This window comes from Populus euphratica, unplaced genomic scaffold, assembly GCF_000495115.2.
Source record: "Populus euphratica unplaced genomic scaffold, PopEup_1.0 scaffold5.1, whole genome shotgun sequence".
NCBI lineage: Eukaryota > Viridiplantae > Streptophyta > Magnoliopsida > Malpighiales > Salicaceae > Populus > Populus euphratica.
In genome coordinates, this window is record NW_011499848.1 from 1,153,842 (window position 1) to 1,171,196 (window position 17,355).

Here is a 17,355-nt window from a genome sequence, read left to right on the forward strand (position 1 = left end):
GGTAATTAATTCCATCTTTTCTTGTTATTAATTATCCACATGTTTGTGCGTCTGCCCGTAGATATCATAATCTCTACGAACGATTGCCTGAATCCTTGTGAAACCAGCCAGAGCCCGACTCAACATAGCCAATCGTCTTCTTGTTGCTAATAGTGAATGGATGGGAGGATAGCGCGCATGGTTCAGTATCGATTATGTCTGGAACAAAATTGACAAGATTACGAGGTTTGAGACACAGTTGATAATAAGTCACATGTTCAGGACTAAACTGATGTTTTCCTCTCTACTATTATTACAAGCAGCAGGCAGCTAAGAATACAAAGAGAGTGAGGGGTCTCCCTCTTACACTAACCAAACAGACAGTAGCATTTGACAACTGATAGCTAGGTCCTTTGTTAGGATATTATCTGATCCAGCCAAAGGGATTGCGATATTCTGGTTCTGGATGTAATGTCTATTATTCATCCATAAACACTAATAATCTTATTTAATTTTTTTGCGGGGTTATTTTCTTTCTCCTGCATCAAGTTCAAATACAGTGCAGGAGCAGTTGATAGTACAATAGTAGGGCATGATGCTGGCACTGGTCATTATTCATTCTGATTCCTGGTATCATCTTCTCCTCAACGTTTCCTCGCCGCTGTTTCCCTTTGGGCATTGAAGAAGACAGCGGCTACAGGAAGGCCAAGCTCATTTTCTTCAGCGAATTTCCTGGTGTTAAATTTCTCCCTTGAAGCTGGAGTGGTCACTGTTTGCCTTCCTTTCTGCTTGAAAAGTACGAAAACAAACCTGTGGATCCCTATGTTAGGCCTTGGCATCTCATAGTTCATCACTTCCCTTCCTGCAGGTAGTCATAATTAAAAGGAAAAGAAAACCCTCAAAAATCATTACTTCTTCATATATTGTGATAACTTCTCTCTCTAGCCTACATCAGGGTGAAGAATCATACCAAATGTGGCATCTGTTGTGCCTGGGATGTCAGTTACTATCCTGTAATGATATTGGTCAAATCAAGGTAAAGCAATGAGGATGTGATTTTAACTGTACTTTTTCTTACTATTTTTATTATTCTACATGATTACACCTTTTCTAATTGAGTTGTGTGAGAAATCTGGAAATGATAGAGGCAGCTTTTTTAACTATTTTTGGGTTGTTACTTGGAATTCAATTAATACTTGTTTTACAGTTATCATTTATGGAAATAATTCTTTGCTAGCTTGAGTTCTATACATATAGATGAAGAGATTATTTAGAGAAATTGATATACCAGTGTAGGTGCTCCCTGAGGTATGGATCACTAGGACCGGGAACATCAGGGTCTGTCATGACCTGCAGTCATCGAGGTTATACAGTGAGAACAATATCAAAGAAAAAGGAAAAAAGAGCTCTTGGGCATGGAAGAACAAATATCATACCAGGGTAAAAAAGGATCTCATATCACCTCCATGAACCTCAACTTTAGGTTTATGAGTTACCGCAGATGGGAATAGCTCATGGCCATTAAAAACCTGCTTCCTGTTGGACTGATAAGTCACTGTCATTTTCACATTTGCAGTGAAATGATCGATAACATCTCCAATCACTCTCCCAACCACAAGAGGCTCTGACATCTTTGCCATGATATCTATAAATATTTGTATGCTATAGAAGACTGGGTGTTACAAAGAGACAAAGAGAGCTAGAGTACACAATAAGGAAGTGATGAAGGGAGTGGATAAGCTAACGATATTGCTATGTTCCCTTCTCTTTGGGAAGAACTCATGCTGGGGATTGGGGATGGAAGCCTAATATTTATAGTGCTGAGATGTATCCTTCAAGCCGCTTTAGATCCATGGAAGCTCATGAGCCTCGGGGGGAGGTGGGGTCACAAAAAATAAAACAACATCAAGAGATTATTAAGTCAGATTAAGCTCAGTGTATATTAAGAGTTCGTTTGGACCACTGTTCAAACTACATTTCGTATGAAAAAACACAAAAAAATGATGCTTTTTGACGCAAAACGCAGTTTTCATCGTCTGGAAACGTTTTTTTATGCTAGCCAGTGTATTCAAACAATTTTAATAATTTCTTGAAGTGGTGATCTCAAAATTAAATTCAACAAAACATAGAAAAGGATATATTTCATCCAGTCCCTTCGAGTTGATATTCAAGTACCGAGCTAGCATATAATGTGTGGTAGACCATTGCTGGCAACAAATTTGATACCTCATACCGTGATAGGTAACTGTGGGCATACTTCCATTAATTTACTGCAGTACTGTGTGTGGGTCTGAAATATGGAAGTAATAATTCTCATACATTGGAGGTAGGTTGAGGGGGGAGATCACATCATGCAGGGCTAGGTTATGGATTCTCTCTCACACCCATTATTTGTCGCTCATTATTGTACATTCCAGATGGTTAGAACTAGGATCTCACGGAAAGTGTCAAATATAATATTCTATATTATTGATCTGCGCTGCAGCTCAAATATAAAATTGTCTCAGTATTACAAATGTATATGATGCCTATATATATATATATATGAAATATTAGATTATATTTAAAAAAAAATACTGGGAGGGACTGTGACATATTAAATGGATATAGATTAGCTTATTAAATTTATAATTTTAATCATGGGATCGTATTAATTTTATAAAAAATAAATTAAAATAAAATATAAAAAATGATTTATATTTAAATTATTTGAGTTATCTCGAGTTAATTTATCAAATCTGCAATTTGAATTATGAAATCAGAATAATTTTATAAAAAACAAGTAAAAAAATTATTATACCCCTCTTCAATTAACTCAACATTAATGGGTGAAATAAAAAAAATAACAAAAAATATGATCCAAGTCAATTTAAACTAACATGTTAAACTCATAACTTAGATTATGAAATTAAGATAATTTCATAAAAAATAAATAATTTTTTTTTGAAACTGCATAAATTTCTAGTATACTTACCGTTAAAGGTTGAAATTGAGAAAAAAAATTCATGAGATCGAGATAACTCTACAAAAAAATTAAATAAATTACGAGGTCCAATTCTCAACAAATTAATATTGAAAGATGATATTAAAAAAAAACTAAAAAAAAATAAGACGAGGTCCAATTCTCAACAAATTAATATTTAAAGATGATATTAAAAAAAAATTAAAAATAAAATAAAATTGAGTTGTTGGAGGGTGAAACTAAAAAAAATCAATTGAAAAAAAACAAAAATAATGAATCTAGTTAACTTGTCAAGTATGTGACTCAAATCATAAGATTAAGATAACTCAATTGAAAACAAAAAAATTATGAGACTCAATTAAAAAAAACAATTATAAAAAGACTTAAATAATAAATAAATTCAACTAAAGTTAACTCGTCAAATCTATAAACTAAGTTATAAAATTTAAATAATCATATAGAAAGCAAGCTGAAAAAAATTTTGAAACTCAATATTAAATAATAAACTTTAAAAAAATTTAAAAATAACTTTTTTTTCAAATCAACTCTTATTAACATGTTAAATTTAATATCCGAGTTATAAAATCATAATAAGTTAGAAAAACCATGAAATTATACTCTAATAATTCTAATATTGAAAATTAATATAAAAAAAACTTAAATTTATAAGACTGATGTATAACTCAATATAAAAAAAAAAGAAATATAAAAAAAACTTAAATTTATAAGACCGATGTATAACTGAATATAAAAAAAATAAAAATAATAATAATAGATAACTATGCATGCAAATGTTTTATAAATTTAGTGTGGTTGTAGAAAAAGGACATTTAGTGTGGTTGTAGAAAAAATACAGGCCTTAAAATCTAAAAAGTAAAAGAATAAGTAAAAAACAGTGCTATGAAGAGGGTCTCACGAGACCATGTTAGGTAGCTGATGTGTATATATATATAATTTGATTTTCCATACAGTAAATTTGCTATTCACCATTCGAGCTCTCTATACATAAACTTTACTAAATAATTCTTTTTGTCAACCAATAATAGCATTCTTGGCCGTCAATTTTTTTTTTTTTATGGAAATCCTTTGTAATTATAATGATCAATATCCTTTTAAATTCCTACCCATAATTCAGTCTCAAACCTGAAATAAATTCTTCTAAATTTGAACAGAAAAATAAGATTTGTATAGCCCCCTTTGCTTCCCCATCATGCTGCATTGTTGCTATCAATTACGCCCTTGTTGGCAGCATAAATTTTCCTGCACGGACTGGTGTAATTTATTACCTTACCTAATAATTCTAGCAGGTTCGTGGTCCAGCAGTATTTAGCATAATAGGGAATTTCTTCTTTCTATATTCTAGGTTTGAATTTTAGTGTACATAATAATTATTATGCTCGTGATGAATTATATATTTATTAGGTTTGTAGAGTATTTAATGAATTTAAAAATTAATCATGATATATGTAAATTAGTCTAGACATTCTAGATTATTAAAAAAAAAATAATTCTACCTGTTCTTAACCATTCCTCAATTTTGCTGCCTTTTGTTTTATTTATTTGATTGTTAATACAAAAACATGTAGAAATCATCAAAAGTGCGAAAATTCCAAGTTAATGAATTAAGATTAATCAGTGTACATGTTACATGTTCATTTCACAAACACAGATTTAACTATAAGAATTCAATGTAATCAATGGAATATTAAGTAACTAATTATATTTGCATAAATAGAGAACTTAAATCGAGGGAAGTCAATTAATTGGAATAATGATATTTTTTCCCTCTTAATTTGACTTTTAATATTTTTTTATATGCATCTTAACTTTCTCCAAAATACACACACACATAGAGGGCATGTTTTTTTTATATTTTATATTTTAATAATATAAAAATCCCACTTTAAAATTATTCTAGAAACAATTTATTTTATATTAATGTTCTATCTCCGCAATCATGCATATTTTATCTTTTCTATACTAAAATACTATCTAAACACAACCTTGATCAACCATACACTCGTCCCATCTCTTTGATGAGCCAACAACCAATAAGAAATTTATAATATTCTTCCAACTTTCAACATGTGAGTATTATATTTCTGCGTGCATGATAGAGTTGAAGTAGTTGTCTTTTTTGGTTTTTTTTATAGAGTTTTAAGCAGATCCTGCCGAGACATTCTCGAGCTAGGAACTGCTCGATCATGGCCTTCTATATTAAAGGTAAATTCTTGAGATGGGTGTTGCTAGAACCTTTCCAGAATCTGCCATCATCACTTGTGAAGTTGCCCTATTTGGACATGTTCTGAAGAATTTAGGGCATAAAGCAACTCCACCATGAGCCTGTAAACAAAGACTGCTAGTGCTTTGGGGTCATTTCATGTAAAGAGATTCATAGTTGGGGTCCCATTGTTTTTCTAAACATGGTAACATTGAAGCTGGATTGCCACAAATGGAAGCTCAAGCATTCATCTTTTTCCCTTGATATTCCACACTGGGTTTCACATTGTTCAAAAGCCTATTCATGCTTCTAGAATCGTGGGTTTTTATGAGGTCGAAGTGGATGCTTTGTAGTCAATCACATACATTGCTATGCCACTCCACTATTTGGTATAAAAGAAGGAAAATAAAAAAACATTTAACAGATGAGAACAAACAAATCACCTTGCTCTAGCTAACCCACAGAGATTAATTAGTAGCTAGATTACTGCAATTGGAGTAACCTTCGATCATGGATCTTGTATTCAAGTTTTATCGATTTTATATATAGTTTATGAATTTCTTGATTTTTATGCACCATCCAAATTCGAGATTTCTTCCAAAACAAGGAAGCAATTAAGCTCAATTTCAGCTATCAATTGCGAAGAGATGATATATGACCTACCACAACTGTTACCTAACAGTGGAGGTATCGACTATATATATATATGATAAGATTAAAATTGATTAAAAGAATATGATAGGCTAAGCTAAGGCTATATATATATACTGATAATCTATTTTGTGGAACCTCCAGTAAGGTTCGTGGAATTCCTCTCTCCGAGGACATTTGTGGAGCAGTGACTCTCAGGTCTTGTAGACTGCATTATTCCTCCTAGTGCTAATTTCCTTTGAATGAAAAAAAAAAAAAAACGAGTAATAATAACTTTGATGGGCTCATCTGTTCATGTGGTCGTATTTTTTTAGCAGTATAGAAAAGACATATCCTTTTTATTTTTATTATTTATATGTTTTTTATTTCGAGCAGTAACCAAAACTATTTTACTGATAAAAAGGGTTCCGAGATGGTCTGTTTATAAACCAACATTTAAGAAGGAATCAAAGGTTTATATATATGGTCGGTTTGCTGCATGCAGTGAAATTATGCAAAATTATGGTTTCCAATTCTTCTTAGTTAAAGAATATTTTGCAAATCCAGAATATTATCAATAAACCGAGGGGATGAAACACCAAGAATCAACAATTTAATGAAGAAAAAACTGGAGTTGAGTTGAATCATCAATACCAGCTATAATTAAATGTTCTAATTTAACAAAGAGATGTAACAAAGAAATTATTTTCAAAGACATAATATGATAATAAAGAATTTAAAATATGTATAATAAATTTTTTTAAGTTCAAATCAGAATATATATCACTTATAAAAATATAAATCATCTTAGATTTTTTTTATTTCTCTGAACTCATAAAAATATACTTTTTAAAAGTGAAATTTACCCACATCCAAAAAAAAAACAAAAACTGTAACAAAACACCTTGATGAACATAGATTTTAAGAGAGAAAAAAGGTTTTAATTTAAATGTTATATCATCAATTTGACTGATTTCTTGATACAATCATGAACAAGAACAACATCTTTGTAGGACAAGTGGATAGAAACCAAAATATCTCATAAAATTTATGTGTGTGTAGACAGAAAGACGTATCGAGTTCAACCCATAATCAATTCTTGTACCGAGTGATCATCTCGATCCATGGAAATCTGAAGCCAGAAAGGCCTGTCCAGCTCTAAGTGCAAGGTTGAAAGTTCTTTTCTCTGTTTTCTCTCATGGCTGTCAGACTTGATTTGAGATGACCCGCAGAAGTTTCTGTAGCTGTATTAATTGTTTTTATATAAAAAAAATAATGTTTTGAGAACGTGGAGGTGTCTAGTGGTAGTACGAGAGTTATTGATTTTTATAAAATCTTTTACTTTAAAATATATTAAAATAATATTTTTATTTTTTTTAAAAATTATATTTAATATGAACAAATTAAAATAAATTAAAATATAATCTTTTCAGAAAACACCATTTGAATCTAGTACCTAAATAAAATATTAGTTTGGCTAATCAAATTAAAATTAAAATTATTTTTTATATTTTTGGATAATTTTGGCATTTAAATATAAAAATAATATTTTTTAAAAATAAAAAATATATTATTTTAATGTTTTTTAAATAAAAATATTTTAAAACTACAATTAATTATATTAATATTTTCTCGAGCTCACTCGAATTAAAGTTCAGATCATGAAATAATTTTATCAACTTATCGGCTTCAAAGAGGTTTAATGATTGTATTTGTTTTTTATAAGTTTGAAGTAATAATATAATCTAACAAGGAATAAAGTCAGGTGTTTAATTATAAATATTGACACGATACCCGACCCATCAATTCGAGCATATTTAAGACGGGTACATGCTCCTCCCTCCTCTCTTCATGCCTGAGATGTGGGCCCGATCAGACCTGCAAGGGATTCTTTAGGGAAGCCTCTCAAACGGATCCCCAACACTCTATTAATTCTTACTTCGGTGCTCAAACTTAATATCTTTTCATCTGGGTCCCTAGAGCGTCGCAGGATTTCCCTATCGATTCAGTTAATTTATGAAATAAAGCAATTCCATTTTGAAGAGAAAATGGATCAATTTGCAAACATCTTGTAAATTGGGATGGGATTAATAATCAATTGTTTTGGAACTGAATTGAGAATTAAATAATAATCCGGGACTAAGAGGTTTTCCTAATATATTGCCAATAATTATTCCTGGTGCACCATAAGATCCCTGCATGCACAAAAAAAGGTTCACATGTATGCACGTGGATGGATAGGCAGTAAAATGTACTTTTGAGTGTATTTATTTTTATGTTTTAAAATATAATTTTAATTTTTAATTTTATAATTTATTTTTAATATAATTGTCTCACAAGTCACTTGTTCATTTGTAATTTTAAAAAAATATTAATATTTTATAATTTATTTTTAATATAATTGTTTCACAAGTCACTTGTTCATTTGTAATTTAAAAAAAATATTAATTTGATAAATTTTTGATAACTTTTTCAATGATTTTAAACCATAAACAAGCTAAATAAAATCTTAATATACATAGTTTCACATCATGTTTTGAATTTATTTTTAATTAAAAGTTATCAATTTAAATTTTATAAATTTTAGAACGTCAAAACATATAAAAAATTAATTGAAATATATATAAATTAATTTGAATACTTACATTAAAAATAAAGCTAAATAGCAAAAGAAAATTCATCATATTTGTCAAAAACTTATGTGGAGTTTGGTCCCGTGAAGCATCTAGATTATTAAGTTATTGCTTAGATATCAAGTGACGTAGTTAACTTATTTATTTATTTATTTTAAATAAAAAATAAAAACAATATCATTTTAGATTATTTTTTAATTTCAAATCGGGTGGTGTGCTTTTAGCCCCAATCATTCTTTTAAAAATACTGAATTAATATATATATATATATAGATATGTATGGCAAGGCAGCTGTCAAATAGCCCGGAGTGCCCCCACCACCGGTCATATTTTAACTTGACAAATGGCCAGATGTACGGAGACTTGGTCACCAGCTGCAGTATCAGTCGCCTTTTTGAAAGAGGGGATTCTTCTAAAATCAATGGATTCGCTTCAGCTAACTTGGTTTCTTCACGGGCATGTGCTTGAGTGCTCTTTCAGCCCTGACTCTGCCGTTTCCTTTTTCTGGCCGACTCTCTCTTTGTCACTCTCATATTTTTAGCCATTCTCATTTTAAATAATTAATTTTATTTAAAAAAACATAAATTATAACATCTTTTAAATAATATATATATATCCATCCAATGTTGTGATTGTAAATTACAGTATATATATATATATATATATATCCAATGTTGTGATTGTAAATTACTGTTTGGTATTGCGGTAGATGTTGTGGTTGTGGTTTAAAAAAAATTTTTTTATAAAAAATAATTTTTTAGTGTTGTATTCCAGGACTACACATGCTATGTATACATTAGAGTGCATAAATATGCGTGCTTGACATTATATTTTAAATATATTTTTTAAAAAATATTTTTTAAAAAATTAATATATTTTTGATATTTTTAAATCATTTTAATGTATTATTTTTAAAAAACAACTATAATTATATTTTCAAATACATTCAAAACCATCAATGATTGACACTGGAATACTGAAAATCTTAAGAGTGTTTCAGGAATATAGTATCAATATTTATTTTATACACTGGTCCATTATGAACGGGATACAGAAGAGGAGGAGAGAGACGTCACGTTTTGGGAACAAATCTCGACAAGTTTCCATAGAACCAATTTATACGGTGTGTACGTAAATGTTCGTATCCACTACGACCACCGTGTGTGGAGCCATTGTATACTGTCTTTTTTACAATAAGATAGAATATACTGCTGGGAACCAAAGATGGCCGAAAGAGAAACAAGAGCATGCTCCCAAAGCGGTACAAAAGCTAGCGTGGTGAGGCAAAAGAGGATAAGAAAAGGAACAAAGGCAATGGAAATTCCCGAATCAGAGGAGCTCCAAGAGCCACGGAACACAACCGCAAGCTGGGCCAAGGAGAGCGAGAGCCAGGATGGCAGCAGTCGAGGCAAAGGAGGAGGAAACCGCCTGAGACCGTTTGCACGCGAGAGAAGAAAAGCTCAAGATCTAATGGCAAATTCAAGCCCTGAACTGGGTAATTCCTCACCATCCATCCATCCATCCAACCCTAGAAAAAGGCTTTAGCCTCTCTCAGCTGTCAACAACATGAACAACGCAGTACTGCTCCTTTTATTCATTGTTTTTGGGAGCAGTGGATGGAAATAAAACACGTAAATCCCTCTCGAGAAGGACACCAGCAGATATTCTGCTGGTGATTGGCGAAGGAGATACATTAAAGATTTCTTGCACACTCGGTCAACATCATGTTATTATGAAAAAGAAGAAACAAGGAAGGAAGAGAAGACGCCCTACATATCTTTCTAGGAGTAAATTAAATCATGCATCGCTTCATCTGAATTATGAATTACGTCACTTTATTCCACTCGAGAGAGCTTGCATATATAACGATAAAACATCATCATCACTCCTTGATTCTATACATTTACACTGATCATACACATGAATTACAAATTACAAAAAAAATAAAAAAAATCACTATAAATATTACCCTGATGCTTTACCAGAACAAGGAATATTCTCGTTGAAACCGGTCTGTGTTCATAGCTCAGGCTCTGTTTCTCGTGCTAAGCTGAAGTGTGCCTCTGGCTTATACCTTAATGAAACCAGGGATCCATGTTATATTGATTTTTGGCAAAGACGACACCCTTTTGCTCCCTTCAATTCAAGTAAGAGAGCCCATGAGCTTTAGCTCGCTAGACGGCATAGAACCTCTCATTTAAGACCTGCAACCCCACTTTCTCTTGGTTCTTGCTTTTAACAACTTGGAAGGAAGGACACGGATCATGTTTTTAAATTTTTGATTTTAATCCCAGAAAAAAACCATTAGAACCAACATGAACCTGACACGCAAACAATGGAAGTGTTCTCTGCAAACAATGAAAGTGCTCCCTGCAAACAAAAATATCTAAACTTGGATGTTGGTGTGTGTATGTTTATGTATAAACTATAAACATTTGTTTCTATCTTCCCTTATGATTGGAATCTTAAATGACAACGCAAGTATGAAAGTGCTATCATTTACCATTTGTATAAGCCTTGAAGAATCGTCAAATGCAAGATGTGCCTCCACTTTAGTACTGCATGAAAGTTCCCAAATTATACATCATATTTTCTACCGCATCATTAAAAAATAATATAAATTTTATTTAATAATATAAATTTTTAAATTTAATTAATTTTTTAATATAATATCAAAACATTAATAATCAAACAGTCATAAAATTAAATTTTATTATTTTTATTTATTTAATAAAAATTAAGTACAAAAATAAATATGTACAAATTTCAAATTTAAAATTTTTTATTTATAAAAATATATTAAAAAATAATATAAACCATATCTTAAAATTTCATTTAATAAATTTTTAAATTGAATTAATTTTATAACATATTATTATTATGTTTTTTTTTTAATATTAAATCTGATATGATTCGGTAAAAATGCTTGACATATGTTTTAAATTAAAAAGAAAATCACAAGTTATATAGTAAAAAATTCAGGTCAATTCTATCAAAACTAGATTAAACTTGTTGGTTTTGTTTTTTTAATAATTTTTTTAAATTTAAATTAATTAATTCACCAAAATCCGCAATTGGAGTTTAAAAACGTTGGTTTTCTTTGCTTTTTACCTCCTCCTTATCTCTCAAAGCTTCAATTTTACTTTTGTGATTTTTAATCTTTTTTTTATTTTTTTAGGGCACCATGAACACGTTGCAATAATATATGAGGTCAAAACCATTCATCGTGACCACACTTGAGTTTAGCCTATTTTCAACAAATGTCATCTCTATCGTGCTCGCTGTTCAGTCTAGTTCCATCACTGTCAGAAAGCTAAGCTTCCTGGGGAAACCTCGAACTAACTTCCTATAATATTACTTCATCATCAGTTAAGTCCCACAACATGATTTTTTATCAATTTAGTCCCTAATGTATCAAGCTCTTCTCAATTGGGTCCTTCTTTTAATTTCTGCTAAAAGATATTTGACTGGAGGATCCAGTTGAGAAACGTTTGCTCCGGGCTTAATTGAGAATTGATACATACTCTAGCCAATAGGGATTCAATTAGGTTTTCCAGAATGTAATAAAACAAATATTTACATGATGACGGTTAACCCGAAACTTAGTATAATTCAGGTTTTATGGTTAAAACTTATACAAGAATTAACTTAATATTTAAAATTTTTTATTTGAAAATAATATTTATTTATTTATTTAATATTAAATTAAATTAGATTTGATCTAAAAATACTAGCCACGAATATAGTGGCACGCGCTAACTATTTTTTTATTTATTAAAAAAATAAAGTTCTTCTTAATTTTCCCGAGTATAACAATTGAATTGGTGGATCGAAGAAATATAAGCTTCACACTCTCAATTGACGTTCAGCACACAGAAAAATAAAAAAAAGTTTATAGTTTTTTCAAAAAAAAAAGAAAAAGAGGATTGAGTTAGGGCTAGACATGGATGGGATATTCTTCAGCTGCCATCAGGCCATAATGCTAGGCCTGAATTTCATCTCGGCTTATAATTGGAGCCGGGTATATTTTCCTAATCTGGGCTTGAACCCGACCATAAATAGGGTGATCGTGTCGTTAATTTCTTTTAACATCTTTATAATCACTTGATTTTTGTGAACATGATCATTAATTAATCATTCCTGAGTTTTTTTTTTTCATTTAAAAAAATTGTTAGTAAAATATATAAATGCAAAGCCCTTTGATTTCAAGCAAATGGCTCAAGCAATCAGGAACATCTTAAGCAAGCACAAGCTGAGGAAACAAGAACATCATCAGAATCACATTTCCTGATAAGCTAATTCCACTTTACAAGTTCTTGTATCTCGTTGCCTGAAATACTAATGTCTTCAATTATGATTTGGTGAGAATTTAACGTGAAATCCGTCTCGAAAAGCTAACATAGGACCTCGAACAACTCGTCCTCCCTTGATTCTGGTCCATCTGTGATTAAGAAATTCAAATCCAGAAAAGCCATTTACAATCCTGCTACAAAAACCTGAGCAGAAGCATGCAACGTGGTCCTGTCTTATAACAAACAAAAGCAAATGCCATTAAAAGGGAAGGAAAGAAACAGGAACATACTCATATTTGGTGAGCAGGACATGGAGAAAGGTGGCCATGAGCAATTTACTGAATTCTGCCCCTGCACACTGCCTAGTTCCCCCACTAAAAGGCATGAAATTCTTGGATACAAGATACGGGTCCATGTCCTGTGTTCCATTTGCAGATTAAAAGAAAGGGTCATTTGCTAAGAATCCATCGATTCCCTTTCTCTTTTTAATGATCAAAGATTATTTACTACCTTCCAACGTGCTGGATTGAATGCGAGTGGATCCTTGTAGACGTCAGGGTTCAAATGAGAAGCAGAAGTGACAGCCATTATGATCCAACCGGCAGGAATTGTAAACCCTGAAAAACACTCATTTGGAGTAACACTGCAAATATCTAAACAACAGTCATAAAAAAAAATCATACCTTTAAATTCAATGTCTTTCAATACTCTTCTTAATAATCCAGGTGCACCATTCCCCAACCTTAGCGATTCGTTGATAACCTGCAATATTCAAAACCCAGCAGATGTAAGATGAATGAACATACAATAGTTGTAAGGAGATCATACCATAGTATAAAACCAGGCCCAGCCCGAGGCTGGGTCATGGGTTGTATGGGTCAACATAGGTCAATCCAGATCTAGTTGGGTTTTGACAGGGCAATCGAGTTGAGAGTTGACTCGCCATGTCGACTAGATCAACTCCCACCTGATTCAATATGAAACCCAACCCGAGCCAGGTCTCCTATCAGCCAGTCACTTGATTGACTCGCGGGAAAAGGAGGGTTTAATAACACTATATCAGAGTATTTACTTGAAGCGTAGAAGTCATTGATTTGTACTCATCCCATGTGAGCACGGGATCTGAATTTCGTCTATTTTTCAGGATTCCCTCATGCTCAGCCTGCAAAACATATTGCTGATGTTATAACCATGTAAATACCAAGTTCTAATCTGAAGACTGCTAATTTACGATTGTAACACTCACTATCAGTTCCTGTAACACTGAAGGGTGGTCTGCTAGCAACTTAAGAGTTAACGTCAGTATTTTCGAGACTGACTCGAAGCCAGCAAATAACAATCCAAAGATCACTGTAATAATGAAATCATCTGATAAGAACTTCTCTTTATCCTCCTTGTTCAAGTCAGCAATGACCTGATCAAGCAAATCTCCTCGATACATATCTGGCGAGTTGCGTCTCTTCTCTAGTTTATCTTTCAAAAACTCGGTTGCCTTCTCTCGGTCCTGAACAAATAGATTGGTTACCACGTGTATTACCATGAAAAGAACAAGTTCTTCTCTCTCTCCATTCTTTCAGAGTACCTTTAAACATTTATGGTATGTAGTGCCAGGAATATTCAAGGGGATGGACATAAGAAACTCTGATATTTTGGTGAATTTTTCGCTTATCTTATCTTCAGATGTGTTTTCAGAATCATCATAACCAAACATGTGCTTCGCAATATAACTGAAAACCATCTGCAAGAAGGGTATATATCAAGAACAGAACAACATTAATGAATAATACAAAAGGCATGTATTAAGTGGTCCTAGAACTTACAACTGCAGAGCCGTATTTCACTTCAATAGATTCTTGAGCTGACCACATTTGCAGGGTTTTCTTAATCATGTCTTCTATTTCAGGAAGCAAGCCTTTCTTAAGTGTTTCGACGCCAAAGTGAGTCAAGGATAAACTTCTGATATACTTATGAATGACTCCAACTGCACTTGTCCTAGATTCACCCTCTTGATTGAAAAGCTTGGAAAATGTGTCTAAATACCACATCTCTACCAATTTTCCTTCTTGTTGGAGGATGAGATGGTTGAGTTCGGGATCGGTCGATACCACAACAGGTCGGCCAAAGATGTTCGTTCGAAAAATGGGTCCAAATCTGAAATTGGAAATACCAGTTAGGTAGAGATTGAATAAGCAAATCCCACAAGCTAACCTTCAGAATGCCATAAAAATCAAAGACAAGTACAAAGGAATCACAGCAACATATTACCTTTGGATCCTCTTCTTGATAAACGGATGAAGGTCTAGAGAATAACTTGGAATGATCAAATGAAGGGTCTCTCCAATGAGAGGCAAGCCCATGGAACCAGGTGGGAGAACACCATTGCAGCTAGGATTCTTCCATTTTCTAACCAAATGAGTACAATATATGACTAGCAATGCGATAACACACAACCCAATTGTCCACATTTTTTACTTTGATATTGAAGCAAAGGTGAAAGAACTGACAAGTTATGTTCATATCTAATATACTGATCAATCTGCAGCTCTTAAAGAGGCAAAGTGCCGAATGGATCAAACTAAAAACAAGTGAATCAGACAGACTCACAGATAATTTAAAAAAAAATCCGGACATTGAGTTTTATGGTGACACTTCTTGGATAGAATGTTTACTTTGTTATTGATGTTAATCTTTTTCGTCCTGGAACTAAAAGTACAATTAAGAATCTTGATTTAAGTGTTGGCAGTTTCAGCATTCAGAATCTTCTTGCCGTCTAAAATGAGTGGCGGAGCTGCTGTTAGTCTCTTTCTTACGATTTCAACTTCTTCTGAATGCTGAACCTGTTGTATGAGCTGGAAAAATTTGCAAGCAGAAAAAAAGCAGTCTGCAATTTCTTTTTAGAAAGGGTAAAGCTTAGCTTACCAGAAAATTCTACGTAAGATAATATCATCTCTAAAGTTAAGCTCTATTTTCTTATCATTGAATTTGATAGTTGATAATTTGTTAACACAGTTTGAGTTCTAAAGAGTTTAGTTCCTCCTCCACCCCAATGTATTATTGGATCTCGCAATTGTTTTTCAGAATTTTATCTCTAGATGCATATAGTCCCAACACAGATATAAATAAAATAAACCAGGCAAGTTTAACTCTACTTATTAATTTATTTTCTGTTACTATTAATTGACTAGAGCCTGCATTCCTATATATAGGAAGAAGTATGCACAGTTATCCATTGAACAACAATCTTCCTTTTCTCTGTGTCCTTGTTCCAGCTTAGCCTCCACCGCCCCAAATACTTAAAGCTAACGTTAATTGCATTACAAATGTGGGTGTGGGAATGGGTGATATCAGAGTCATTTGCTGTGGGACTGCTACTCATATGCTGGACTCACTGGATATTGAAATAGAGACACCCAAAATGCAATGCAGTTCTCCCCCCAGGTTCCATTGAAGAGACCCTTCAGTACTTATTCTGTCCCAGGTACTCTCTGGATGTTCACCCGTTCTCCGAAAAACAGATCCCAAAGGTAACATGTACGCAGTTTTTCGCGCAGGGTTAGTATTATTTTTAGGCTAGTGTCACGAATCCAGATAAGAAGTTTATTTCTTTTCCTGTCAAACCTAGAGACCACAACTAATAGCAATTCCGACTTCTGCATGTGATGCAAACCAAGCCGACATTATTATTATTATCAATCAGTGAAAGAAAATGGAGATTTAGATGCTGATAGGGCAATTAAGTTGCACAAGGAACAAAAGAAGCAACGAGAAAAGGAAAGAGACTGAGTGGTTTTTCAGTCCGAAATGAAGAGATTGAACTAAATTGTAATAGCAAATATGCCTTCAAAATGAATACCTTTCACTACCCTTCTCAACAACCCAGATGCAGGATTTTCTATCCTGAGAATTTCATTGACGACCTGTGATTTCCACCAGCAAAAAGCATGCTAAAATACTTGGATTGCTTTAAGAAGAGCAAAGAAATAGAATCAGAAAAAACAACCTGTTGTGTACAAGTCATTGACACACACGCAAATCTGCATACTGTCAGCTCTTGAAGCACTGATGGATTGTCTACAAGGAGCTCGAAAAACTAATGTAAGTGATGTTGAAATGGATTCTCCCTTGACTATCAAAAACGAGAGCACGAGGTGGATTGTCATGTCCTCGTTCAAGAATTTCTCTTCATCCATATCTTCAAGGACTTGACTGAGTAGATCTTGTCGATGATACTTCTCAGGTGACGTACGTCTCCTGTCTATCTCCTGCTCCACCATGTCTTTTATTTTATAATCAAAGAATTTGCAGCTTGGAAACAATAGAAAGGGAGATTCACAAATTATAATATACTTGCATTAATCTTGACCCTGAATCTATCTACCTTTGTTTTTATGAAATTCCATTACCTGTAAACATTTGTTGAATTTTGCACCGGGAATGTTCAAGGGGAAAGAACAAGAACAAGACAAGTAGTAATGTGCTTTGTCATATATCTATACTGAACAAGACAAGAACACTAGTAAGGTATGAGCTTGAGATTTACCTGTGAAGTAGAATTTTTCACTTCCAGTACAGATGCCTGGCACGGCCATGCGCGTAGAGTTCAGTCATCTTCTACTCGAGGAAGAAACGTTTTCTTAA

General features: G+C 32.7%; 2 protein-coding genes across 2 annotated transcripts; both read right to left on the bottom strand.

Annotated features, from left to right (window-relative positions):
• Positions 1 to 238: 238 nt before the first annotated feature.
• On the bottom strand, positions 239 to 1,772 carry LOC105113007 (CEN-like protein 2). The gene is made up of 4 exons (XM_011008977.1): positions 1,416 to 1,772; positions 1,268 to 1,329; positions 950 to 990; positions 239 to 841 (listed from the first exon to the last, which is right to left on the bottom strand). The coding sequence occupies exons 1-4, from the start codon at positions 1,617 to 1,619 to the stop codon at positions 624 to 626; spliced, it is 525 nt and encodes a 174-aa protein (XP_011007279.1). The 5' UTR covers positions 1,620 to 1,772; the 3' UTR covers positions 239 to 623.
• Positions 1,773 to 12,772: 11,000 nt separating this feature from the next.
• Positions 12,773 to 15,182, bottom strand: LOC105113013 (cytochrome P450 87A3-like). The gene is made up of 9 exons (XM_011008989.1): positions 14,983 to 15,182; positions 14,538 to 14,868; positions 14,300 to 14,455; positions 13,964 to 14,221; positions 13,790 to 13,879; positions 13,401 to 13,479; positions 13,228 to 13,334; positions 13,008 to 13,135; positions 12,773 to 12,866 (listed from the first exon to the last, which is right to left on the bottom strand). The coding sequence occupies exons 1-9, from the start codon at positions 15,180 to 15,182 to the stop codon at positions 12,773 to 12,775; spliced, it is 1,443 nt and encodes a 480-aa protein (XP_011007291.1).
• Between the last annotated feature and the right edge of the window lie 2,173 nt (positions 15,183 to 17,355).